At 41.2% G+C, this 12,764-nt stretch overlaps 1 protein-coding gene across 1 annotated transcript; it reads right to left on the bottom strand.

Moving 5' to 3' along the window:
• Positions 1 to 5,208: 5,208 nt before the first annotated feature.
• Positions 5,209 to 12,470, bottom strand: sgk2a (serum/glucocorticoid regulated kinase 2a). Its single transcript, XM_063209579.1, has 13 exons — positions 12,248 to 12,470; positions 11,623 to 11,684; positions 11,436 to 11,488; positions 11,210 to 11,267; positions 10,943 to 11,026; positions 10,132 to 10,263; positions 9,482 to 9,594; positions 9,241 to 9,277; positions 9,052 to 9,138; positions 8,471 to 8,566; positions 6,947 to 7,102; positions 6,553 to 6,642; positions 5,209 to 5,977 (listed from the first exon to the last, which is right to left on the bottom strand). The coding sequence occupies exons 2-13, from the start codon at positions 11,638 to 11,640 to the stop codon at positions 5,816 to 5,818; spliced, it is 1,086 nt and encodes a 361-aa protein (XP_063065649.1). The 5' UTR covers positions 11,641 to 11,684; positions 12,248 to 12,470; the 3' UTR covers positions 5,209 to 5,815.
• Positions 12,471 to 12,764: the final 294 nt, after the last annotated feature.

Genomic DNA, 12,764 nt, shown 5'->3' with positions numbered 1-12,764 from the left:
CGACCCACTAGTTTGATGCCCTTTCGGTAGCCTACCGTCACATGGTAATCAAACATTTCAAACAAGCAATTTAGGGTTAGGTTTAGGGTCAAGGTTAGGGTTAAGGTTAGGGTTAAGGTTAGGGTTAGGGTTAAGTAGGGTTAAGGTTAGGGTTAGGTTTAGGGGACATAAGGCGTAAGTACCGAAAGGGCGTCGAATTAGTGAGTCCCGAGTGTATCAGCAGTGTTCTGTCAGCACCCCCTCCCCGCCCCTGCAGACGTTTGGATAACAATAGCAGCAGTGGGCCAATTCAAGTGAATAGGCAGCGTGAAAATTAATCTATTGTTTTCGTGAAGACTTTACGAAAGGCGGCCAATAACGTGAATGCACCACGAAAATTACTCTTTTTTTTTCGTGAAGACTTTACGAAAGGCGTGAGATAGGGCTCGATTGTCATGAGTGTCATTTCACATTTTCTCCCAGAATTACCAAGACATATCGTTAAGTTTCTTATCTAATATATTTCATAGCCACAGTGCACAGCAATAATAAGTAGACCCCTTTTGAAAAGTAACATTTTGAACAAAAGTTCAATAAACACACAAGTTCTTTCCAAATTATGCATAGAATAAGTTTAGTACAACAGCTGTCAAGTTTACCATAGAAAAGTACATTTAATAATTTAACTTAATTGACACATCTTTGCATTTTTGTGAAATTATAGTGATACAAAATTGAGTACAACCCAGTTTGTCTCTTCAAAATCCCCATTTATGTTCGAATGAGTTCAGATCAGGTGTCATACTAATCACTGAATCACTCTACTCCAGTGTTTCTCAACAGGGGTGCCGGGGCACCCTGGGGTGGCCCCCCTCAGGGGTGCCGTGGAAACGTGGTTGATAAATAAATGATGTAATACAATACATATTTGTCTAAATTCATAAGTTAATGCTAGTCAGTATAGGTAAAGTAAATATAGGTCGCCCCAGTCAGCTGTAACTTCGAACGTAGGTCATGTGACGTCTCCAAATGTGTTACTTTTCTAAGCTTGTGTGGTATTGGATGCGATGCCATGTTACGGCTTGTTGGTTTAGGGTGCCTTGAAATTTTTCATGAATTGAAAGGGTGCCTCGCCTCAAAAAAGGTTGAGAAACACTGCTCTACTCTACTGTGGTGAACTTGCTATTTTGCTATTTTCTATAACCATTCTCATCAAAAGATGCTCCAATCCGGGGTGTTTAAGTTTGTGGCCCACCTGGACGTCTCTGTGAGACAGTTACAGATCCATCCATTCTAAAGTTTTGGACCACAGTAGATACATTTTATTCACTGATAAGTAATAAGCTTTGATGGTCTTCTACAGGTAATAGCATCGACCTTTCTGGTGTAGGCCGAAAACCTTTCTTTTTCTTTGTCAGGCTTTTTGTCTTTTCTCTTCCACTCAAGTTAAAGTGGTTCTTTTCGAAGCATACTGCACACCACTCCACGGTGCACACTTCTGGTCTTCTTGCAAAAAGTCTGCAATGCAAAAATTATAAGTAGCATATAATGATGTGACAAGAATGTAAGTTAATTAATGTATTAAGTTCCCAGAGGATGAAGTGCTAGCAAAGTTTGTATCTGAAAGAGTAAGCACAGTAGGACTTCTAAAAAACTTAATGTAAAATATTAGTTTTGATTCTTCCAACAATATCGTGGTGGCACTATCAAGTCCGATTGTGAGTAGCATGTCTGTATATATTTTAATTATTTTACTTAAAGGGATACTGTGTGAGATTTTTAGTTGTTTATTTCCAGAATTCATGCTGCCCATTAACTAATGTTGCCTTTTTCATGAATACTTGCCACCACCGTCAAATTCTAAGTATTCATTATGACTGGAAAATTTGCACTTTTCATACATGAAAAGGGGGATCTTCTCCATGGTCCGCCATTTTGAATTTCCAATAATAGCCATTTTTAGCTGCAAAAATGACTCTACTTGGACCATACTAGAAAATATGTATTAATTACTTAGTAAACTTTCATGTAAAGATGAAATTTGGCAATAGGCAGCCCAGTTTTTATGAGAAGCATAGTTGCAGTACCTTTTTTGACCATTTCCTGCACAGTGTCCCTTTAAATGCGTTGTTTAATTGTCCTGGTCTGTCTTGATGTGTCTTTGTACTATCTGTTGTATGTGGATTTGGACAAGTGAATAAACAGAATTGAATTGAGTTGAATATGGGCTTTTTTGGGCCTATTGCAGATGGAAGCAGTGTGCACAAGTGGGAGAGAGAAATGGGTCGGGACTGGGAAATGACCCTGGCCAGACCCGTACTCAGGTCCCCATGGACAAGCTGCCCACCTGCGGTATGTAGCGCCCCCCTACAATCAAAATCATCCCCCTCAATGAAAATGGTCAAAAATCATCCCCCTCTAAAACAGGCATCCCTTCTTCACATATTGTGTTAAAATTACACTTTTAACAACTTCATTTTCAAAATTTTCTCAGGGGAGAAACCTGACCATCTCTGACCATCCCCCCTGCTTTGATTTTACAACTCGACCACTGTGCAGCGCCACAACAACACCCCCAACTTATCTGACGGGTAAGGACTCATTTATCATTTAAAACCAAAGTAGGCTGACCTGACCCATAGCGTAATGTGGGGCAGGTGGGGGCAGGAAATAACATACGTTGGTAGTATAGCGTATATGCAGCATATTGTGGTAGTACAGAATTGAGAGCTGTAACTTAGGAAAATAGCCAGAGCCACGGCAACATCATTCAGATCCGTGTCCTGAAAACTTTAAATTGTGTATTGGCTCAGTATCAAGTGAAGTTATGCTTACCACATTACTTACATGTCAGTGTATTATTTTCGATAATGTTGGAAAAGCACTCAGTCAAATCCGTTTGTTTTTTTGGGGAATGTTCATTGTGTTTGAGCAAAACAAGCGTTTGCTGTTTGTAGAGCTAGGCTTGTTTGTGGGACCAAATTCTCTGTGATGATGAATATATTTCGTACCGATGCAATTCTTGGTTTAAATTGTCATTCAGTTCGCCTACTTCAGTCAATAAATGTTAAGTGTCAATTAATTTTACAGTGTGCATGGTATCATTGAATGGTGCTTTTTTATGTTCCAATTTGCAGAGGTTTGCAGGACAAGATGATGCAACATGTGTTGTACATCCAGTTATAGTTTAAGTAACTTTTTCTTTCTTTTTTGTGCTTTTTCTCTCTCACACACACACACACACACACACACACACACACACACACACACACACACACACACACACACACACACCTTTACAAAAGAATTGTACTCTCTTACTACACCTATAAAGAGATATAATGAAATAAATCTTGAATCTTGAAAGTCCTTGGTAACTACTTAAATGTCTGAAGTGCTGTGGGCCTGGGGCCGATAGGCCAGTGCAGAATTTTGTCATTTGTCAAATGTGAATTACACATGCTAGTCCAGTGTTTCTCAGGGGTGCCGCGGAAACGTGGCTGAAGGGATGAGAAACTGACCTAAATAAATAAAGTATGTAATATAATACACATTTGTCTAAATTAATGCTTAGTCAGTGGAATCTCTCATCTACCATTTACCCACAATAAAGTAAATTTAGGTCGCCCCTGAGATACAGCTGCGACTTCGAACATAGGTTGTGTGACGTCCCCAAATGTGTTACTTTTCTTTGTGTGGTATCAAATGCAATACCATGTTACGGCTTGTTGGTTTGGGGTGCCTTGAGATTCTTCATGAATTGAAAGTTTGCCTCGACTAAAAAAAGGTTGAGAAACACTGTGCCAAAGTTCAAGGTCAGTTCACCTATGAGTAAGACACAATGACATTTATTTAAAGAGTTTGTACTTATAGCTCACTGAATCTGTGTTTAAGTCTTAAATACAAACAGTTAGGGGCCCCCTTTCCTTTTTATTCAGCTTCATTCGATCTGTCTGAATGGGGTAATTCCTGCATTTGAGTTTTACAATTTTGCTTAGCCAGCAGAGGTCAGCATTGCTCTATAAATGTCCAGTTTCAGGTAGGACATTCAGATGTCAGTTACCATATGGTGACCACTAAATAACAGGAGCTGGAACCTGATTGAATAATGCACTCATTCTTTCACGCCATCAAAACTGACATACGGTGTCTGTGGATTAGATAGGGCAGTGATCATTCAGAGGGAGCGAGCAATATTTTTCTTCACTCTTTACCATCACACTTTCAGTCATTTCCTTCTTTATGCCACTGTCTGCCAATTTAAATGCCACCCAAGCATATGAACCCAGTGAAAGTGAGCTCGCCCCAAATGTGTGACTTATACCACCTATAATTAAGGTGGCCACCTGGACAACTACTTAAAGGTACACTGTGCAGGAAATGGTCAAAAAGGGTACTGCAACTATGCTGCTCATTGAAACTGGGCTGCCTATTGCCAAATTTGATCTTTGCATGAAAGTTTACTAAGTTTTGTAATAAACAAATATTTTCTAGTATGGTCTAAGTACAGTCATTTTTGCAGCTAAAAATGGCTATTTTTGGAAATTCAAAATGGCGGACCATGGAGAAGATCCCCCTTTTCATGTGTCAAAAGTGCAATTTTTGCAGTCATAATGAATACTTAGAATTTGATGGTGGTGGTAAGTGTTCATGAAAAAGGTAAGATTACTGAATGGGCAGCATGAATTCTGGAAATAAACAACTAAACATCTCACACTTGACTATGCCCCCTGAAAAGATTAAGATTTTGTATGTTAATGTAATCTATAGAGTACCTTTACAAACATTGTTCACATGTATTAGCTATTTAATCTTGCCTCTTATACCAGCTACAGTAAGCCCCCACTGTTAACAAATGTTCTTCAGGAAACACAGAGCATTAAGATTAGAAGTTCTGAACAGTTCATATTAACCTGACACCTGCATTTCCAGTTTGCCATACAGGCAAAGTCAGCAGCTTTTTGTTTCTTTGTTTGGTTGAAAAGCATTCAGTCATGAAAGTCAGTATCAGCACCCTCAGCTTGTTAGCTGGAAGGAGGTAATGCTTTGTCCCCTTAAAAGCTTTTTAAATGTTCCTGGGCTGGGAGTGATTTTGTTTGGATTGTTACCAACCATAATAAGGAGTAAGAGCTTTGTCTAATCCAGGCAATACATGGATAAATAGTCATAAAAATAGATGCAATGAATGAAGAGGTAAATACTTGTCAAACAACAGTCATGGTGTTATGGCAATAGCTGTTAAACATTAATAGACAGTTTAATAATGGGCTTTATATACACTTTTAAGTACAATCCTTCATTTAACTCGACAATGATTTCTTTGTGTGTTTCATTTTTCCACTATTTGCAAAGCACAAACATAGCAAGGAGCATTTTGACAACAGTACAGTTTACATATATATTACACTCTATGCCTGTGTTTAAAACAATGTTTATCAAGTTACATAAGCCTAATATTAAATCATTCACATGCCCAGACAAGGGTTAACAACATCCTGAGTTTTGCTACTCTAAAGCTGTAAAGGGGGAAAAGCTGTTTTGGGTTTGCCAGTGTATGAAGGGACTGTCATAAGATGAATATTTGTCAACTCAATAGGTTGACACCACGTGGTACTAATAACAATGAGCTGAACCAGCAGTTTCTATGGCAACTTGATTCCCCTTTAGTGGTACACCCACTCTACTTCCAATTAACCAATATTACATTCATCCCCCCGTCCTATTCTCCAGGTCCACTCCTGCGTTGCTCAGTGGAAATGGGTCTGTGTAGCCTATATACATCCTCCTCTGTCGTCCTGGAGCTCCATGATGCCTCCACTGCCCGGTCCGAGCGCCGTCAGAGAAAGCTGTCATCGCCAGCAGCATAGGAGAAGCCAAAGAAAGCATTGGAGCTACTGGTGGCAAAGCTAGAGGTGAGGTCTGGAGTGCGCCCCACTGAGCCAGGCACCGGCTCTCTGGTGAACTCTTGGTCAATGTTCTGAATATCCGCTGGACCTTTCTGTGGTATCAGGGACAGAGAGAAAGACTGTGCGTTCACATGCATTTCCATGTCTAATTTAATTGATGGCTATCTTGATCTATTCTGATTATTTAAACATCTATAGGCCTACCTGTAAAAAATCTTAAAGTACTTGTATGCACCAATACCATAAGTAATGATCTCTGTGTTTTCTCTGAAGACTCCATCAGTCTTATCATCTTAGGTCGCTTAGGTTCTACTCAGTCTAGTGCGTATATCTTGCAGGCAATGCACTTGTCAAAGTCAGCAACTTTAAGCTTGGTTGTATCCATTTTAGTGGGATTTGTACTGATAGTAAGATGACTAGGGAGTACTAAACATTGATCACATGATTTAAAAAAAAAACAATATTATCTCTCAATCCTGTAAATAAAATGCTGTTATAGAGTTACACTTTACTCAAAAGGTCCAGTTGTAGGACATTGTACTGAAATTGACCTTACAGTAAGGTCAATGGCATGTTGTGGGTGTGCTCCTCAAGAACACTGTTGTGTGTGTGTGTGTGTGTGTGTGTGTGTGTGGGGGGGGGGGGGTGTAGTACATGCCAAACTTACCACAGCAGGCTTGTATGGAGGAGTGATTCTTTTGTTATAAAGGTCATCCCAGTTAATGGGGGAGAAAAAAACGTGGTTTTTAATCTCCACCTAAGAAAAGAACAACAAAAATCGCATTGAAACACATTATCACATCCTCATATTAGGAAAAAAACACACCAATAAATCAATCAAAATGTATTTATATAGCGATAGTAGCCCCGTAATGCGCACCGTACCTCCAGTGGCACGCTGTAATAGTCATTGAAATGCAACTACCATAGCACTACAATACTATGACAAAACACAGGCCCTTTAATAATGCACCACGACTTGGTCATTACCATACTGGTAACAACAAATGTATAAAGCCGCGTCTCAAGGGGATAAGCAAAACAAACTAGACGAAACTCACAAAGTCATTAGTGGCCCCCATACGGCTGTGCTGGTCTTTCTGGAGAAGGCCCTGCAGCAGGTGGCACACAGCGTTGGACTTCCCGGGAGGCAGGGGCAGAGGCTTGTACAGAATCCCATCGTACATTTCAGCTACGTCCCGGCTGTAGAACGGCGGCTGTCATATCATAGACATTTCAAAGTCACATTACATTGCTTTCATTTATTCAAAGCGACTTACAGTTATTACTTTTCAGGGTATTGGTTACAGTCCCTGGAGCAATGTGGGGTTAGGTGCCTTTGCTCAAGGGCACTTCAGCCATGGATGGAGATGTAGGGAGAGGTTAAGGGGGATTCAAACCGGCAACCCCTAGATTGAAAGACCAACTCTCTAACCACTAGGCCACGGCTGCCCACACAAGTCACAACATGGTCAAGTCAGGTATGGTCAGTCAGAGCTGACATGATCCCAAGGGCCTAATGAGCCTTTTTCTCCTGACGTCAGACAAATTTAATTCAATGCATTCGAGTTGAAGTTTAAATTTTAAGTTGAATCTGGCGGCATAGACAAACATGCATGCCACTGTTTTCTATGGATTTCTGCCTGGAAACAGTAAATGTTTATACTGACTTTGCTTCAAAACCGTAATTTGACGTCATTGCGAAAAAAGGCAAATTATTGTGGCATCCATACACACACAGCCAACATCTGAAAACTTGATGCTAGAAGGCCTATTGTGGCTCATTTTCTCTATACTGGGTCAGGCGAGAGAGGAGACAATGCCAAAAGAAGAATGATAAATCCATAGAAAGTAGGGATGTAAAACCCAATCCAATTTCATCCGTAACTGAACCATGCTGGGTGTAACAAACTGTGCTGCACGTGCCGAATGGATATGGATACAATCCACAACCCATGTTCAACCATGTTTGACACTGCTTAGGACAGTCTTTATCTTAGCCCACACCTATTATAATTTCCTGAATTCCCCACAAGCCTAACAGTGCACTGAAGCAGTCTAATTTAATCAGAGGTTTTTCTTTCTTTTTTTTACATCTAACATTGTACCTTGTTTCCAAATACCAAGAGCAAAATAACTGAACCTGAACCATAACCACATCTGTGACCCAAAAGCCATGAACCATACCTGACCGTGGGCAACTGTACCGTACTGTAATGTTTCATCCCTAATAGAAGGGCCTTAGGGGGTGTAAATAACAATCGATATGTATTCATGCATCGATCCTACTGCCGATGTTCGAATAGAATTGTATCGTATAGTGGGGCATTCTTAAGTATCGAAAATAATCGAATCATTGACCCCTGCCCAATGCCCTAGCTCCATAACATAGGTGGAAAAGTAAATGGAAAGAAATCAAATCATATCATACCATACCGTGGGGAATTCTTTAGTATCGAAAATAATATAATCATTGCCTTAAGAAATCAATATCGAATCGTATTGTCATGGAGGATGTGATTTACACCCCTAAAGTGCATGTAATGGTTTTCTGCCGTGCGCTGGCAGTAAGTAGGCCTACTCACCAAGCTGTAGAGCATTTCATACAGTACAGCTCCCAGGCACCACCAGTCAATGGTGCGGTCATACGGTTCCTTCCTCAGCATCTCAGGTGCTAGGTACTGTTTGAGGGGAAGAGCAACATCATTATTTACCCAAATAAGTTAACTACACATGCATACAGGGTGATACTGTACATTCCACTAAGCATTGTTTTCGTCAACAACATGTGCCATCCTACTCCATGTAATAACTTTAAACAGACTCTCCTGAACTAAGGGGGTATTGAGAAAGATTAGGGGCTAACATGGTTCACCGTCAAGAGCATGCACCTCAACTAAGTTATTGGCACAGTCGGCAACTCTGGGCCCGCCCATGAAATTGCTTGTTTACCCCCACGTTTGCTCCACCACCCACTGTATGTAGTGGCTAATCAATTTGCCAAATGACTTGCAATGATTGGCACCACACAACCACGGGTGGAGCATTCGGAGGGGAAAACAATGCAGTTTTATGGGCGGGCTAGAGGAGCCGACTGGGTCAATAGCATGAATGTAGTGGGCAAGGTGGAAGAATGTTACCTCTGCAGCATATTCAAATTCCTCACCTCTGGGGTGCCACAAAAAGTGGTCGTTGTGGCCTCTGGTTCGAGCCCCTCTTTGCACAAGCCAAAGTCAGTGAGAACTATGTGGCCCTGGGTCAAAGCATAACCCACAGACAATAAGCACAAAAACTTCTGCCGAGTGTTATTTTCTCAAAATACTGTACCTATAGGAACACTTTGAAATGTCCTTACCTGAGCATCCAATAAGATGTTCTCTGGTTTTAAGTCCCTTAAAAAGAACACAAGAACACTCATTTTAGTGTGATTAACCACGAACCAAACGTACATTTTTTAAAAAGTCTTCAAAGAAAGGTAGACACAGTGATGGTTATCAATGTAATATAAAATGCCATGCTGCACTGGATAATCAATAAATAAGTATACTGGTATAGGATAAGGATACTGCTGTGCTGGATATCACAAAAAGACCAACCTGTATACAATGTTGAGGGAGTGCAGGTAGCCAATAGCGCTAGCTAACTCTGCTGCATAAAAGCGAGCTCGTGGTTCTGAAAAGCAGCGCTCTCTTTGTAGGTGGTAGAAAAGCTGGGGGAAAAAATCATAGAATTTCCATCACTATGGATACCAACATGCGTGCTGGAAAAGGATAAAGCCTGAGAATCCAAGGTTTATTAAAAACTGCAAAGGCACAAAGGAGGTCCAATTTTTCACATGCTCAGGGGCACATCAGACCCTGTGATCTTGATGGTAGACAGACAGAACAATTGTTGGATCCAGTCCCCCTACATCACTTCAGCGCCACTTCTACTATTACCCTTACTGCGAGGCCTGCCAGTTACCCCTAGCTGGATATGCCATAAGGCCTACAGGGCATTTGCCCGGTGGACTGCTGGTGATTTTGGCCTGGCCCTCCCCCCTCAATGTAGTGGTACCAGTCCTCATGCCGCTACAGCTGACCAGAGTCAGATTTAAATATTCATTTTACCTGTTATGGTCAAAGTAGCTTGTAACAGATGACTAAAACAATGTCACAGGCTTCAATGTCTCTCTATCCATCCCTGGTCTTGGATGAAAATGCCCGACCTGATTTTTTTCTTGTCACAGTACAGCCCTGTCAGTTACCTCTCCTCCGTTGACATAGTCGAGGACAAAGTAGAGCTTCTCTGGGGTCTGGAAGGAGTAGTGCAGGTTGACCAGGAAGGGGTGCTTCAGGCTCTTCAGCAGGACATTCCTCTCGGCCATGATATTCTTTTGCTGCAGGGAGGGCGGACAAAAGCAGCATTGAGGCCGTTGAACAAGAGGCAGAATGTGTACAGCGAGCAGCCAGTCAGCGGGCACAAGACAAGGAGCCGCTCTGAACAAATGACGCTGTTGGCCTTAGGTGCCAGGGCTACAGGCCAGAGGGATAATAATACGATAGGCAGCAGACAGACAACATGTCTGACTAAGATGTCTCGGAGGGACCACTTATGTCAACTCGCGGGGAAAAACAACATAGTCCCCTTGACCACTACTACACGGTTATTTACACAAAGACGGTGGCAAGGCAGCATAATACAATCTTGGCTCCAGTCAAATAATGACTTTTTGAGATCTAATCAAATCAGGAGTCCAGTGAAATCTGATTAGCCTATGCTTTTCTGGCTGTAAAATTGGGTGCCAACATTCATGATCAGAGAGGGAATCAAATCAACGGGCATCAAAGACAATGCTGGCACTCTGTTGAAACTCATATAAAAGAGTAACAGACACCTGGGCATGAGTGACAGTTGAGCATGAGAGCGGAGATGAAAAAAGGCTGTCACGGTACAAAGAACAGAGCAAGTTGAGATTAGATTAGATTGTATCTCCAGCAACTGAAACGGGTGGCATTGTAATCCTCACATAGTAGAGTGAATTTATTGCACATGAGCAAAATAATAATTGTCCATACCTCCTTTTTCTTCAGAATAACATTCTTCTGCAAAACCTTCACGGCATAAAAATTCCCATCTGATTTAAGCTTGGCAAGCAGGACCTTAAAATGGATAGTGGAGAAATTAGTTCAACATCTTAATGCACTGATGTCTAAAGCACAAATTTAACAGCCCACTTAAGATATTTTTCATGGAACCTCAACAGACTTCCCTTCGAAGGTTAATAATTTCTTGAAAAGCTGTGTGCAGCCTTTGAATGGGAGAGGCTTTGACAACCTGATTACCTTTCCAAATGTTCCCTTTCCAATGACAGAGAGGAAATCGAAGTCAGTAGGCATGGCACTGAAAAGTTGAAGTTAAGAGGCTTTAAACATCAGTTAACATTAAAATCCTATAAGGTACTCACACAACATTGCTGTATTATTGTGTTGTAAGCACACCGCTCATTCTATTCAACAATTTAAACATTCAAAGATTTGAGGTTCTGGGTAGGTATCTCAAGATACTCACTGGGGGTTGGCTGAAGCCCCAAGGTTGACATCGCTTGGCGATGTTGGTGAAAGCTGAGGAATCAAATTTGAGATGTTGAGACAAAACAATCTGATTAGATTGTGGCTGGAGTAACTCCACCATCATCTGTAATTATTTTGGTCATACTTAATATCAATACTGACAAGAGACAAGAAAAAAAACCTACTTGGTTACAATGTGCCATGACTTTGGTCCATTCCAACTCTGCAGACAATTCTTACATAGGAACTACAGAAACAAGACCCAAAGTCTGGAATTTATACACTCAACATCGATAAAAATCTGCTGTAAAGGAAGTAATCTTATCTTGAGAAACTGGATTTTCTTGTTTGCAGTATGAAACACAAAAGGGATTCTGTCAAGTCATTGATTCTGTACACGCATTACTTGTGCAAATATAAACTAAACAAGTACTGACGGGTGACCAATGACTGGCCAACAGGTTTAAAATCATATCCTGCCTTGAATCACCACATATTACCCAAAGTATCATACAACTCTAGTATTATCATTTTAAGCACGTCAGCATTTCACTGTTTACCAAGAAAATGACACGTTTCACAGCGCACCGAAGTCTCCAATCTGCAAAACGCACTTTGCTAGAGAATTACGCACGGCCATGTAAAACAAGCCAGGTGGCACAACTATTCAAACTGACAGACGTCCACCTCAATGTCTAGGGAAATTTGAATACATTGATATTTACATGTCTAAAACATGAACTAGCCTATAGCAATATAGAATGAACAATGAATTGCAGGCTGCCCTGAAAGCTGACAACCTCAGCCTACCTGACGCAGATGGCGGTCCGCGCGAAAAAAAAAACAAGCAAGTTCGACGCGTTCAGTAATCGCTGGAAGAACTTCGCACTCACATTGCAGAGTTCCTACCCGCACTTCATCATTACTTTTCACTGTATGGTGAAGGTCGCGTCACATTACCATCTGGGACGCGGTCAATCATTAGCCAAACCTCAGACTTCTCGACCTCAAGCAGGATCAGAGCGGCGGATGAGCAAAGTGTATTGTCCAGCCTACGTACGTTGCCAGACATGATCTAATGTGGCACACAGAAGGGTAGTGATTTGCATATGCAGCCTAATATCAGTTTGCTTTGATGAACCAGGCTTTAATAACTAGTGGAAATGTACTCTAGATCTCCCTGGCATTCACTTTTGAAATTGATGGTGTGACTCATTTACAACTGTCTTGATACCACTGACAAGTGTGTGAATGTGTGTGTGTGTGTGTGTGTGTGTGTGTGTGTGTGTGTGTGTGTGTGTGTGTGTGTAAAAGCACAAAAAAGAAA

This window comes from Engraulis encrasicolus, chromosome 10 (genome assembly GCF_034702125.1).
Source record: "Engraulis encrasicolus isolate BLACKSEA-1 chromosome 10, IST_EnEncr_1.0, whole genome shotgun sequence".
Taxonomy (NCBI): domain Eukaryota; kingdom Metazoa; phylum Chordata; class Actinopteri; order Clupeiformes; family Engraulidae; genus Engraulis; species Engraulis encrasicolus.
The sequence above is the reverse complement of the archived record's forward strand: the minus strand, read 5'-3'. Positions and strand labels throughout refer to the sequence as shown.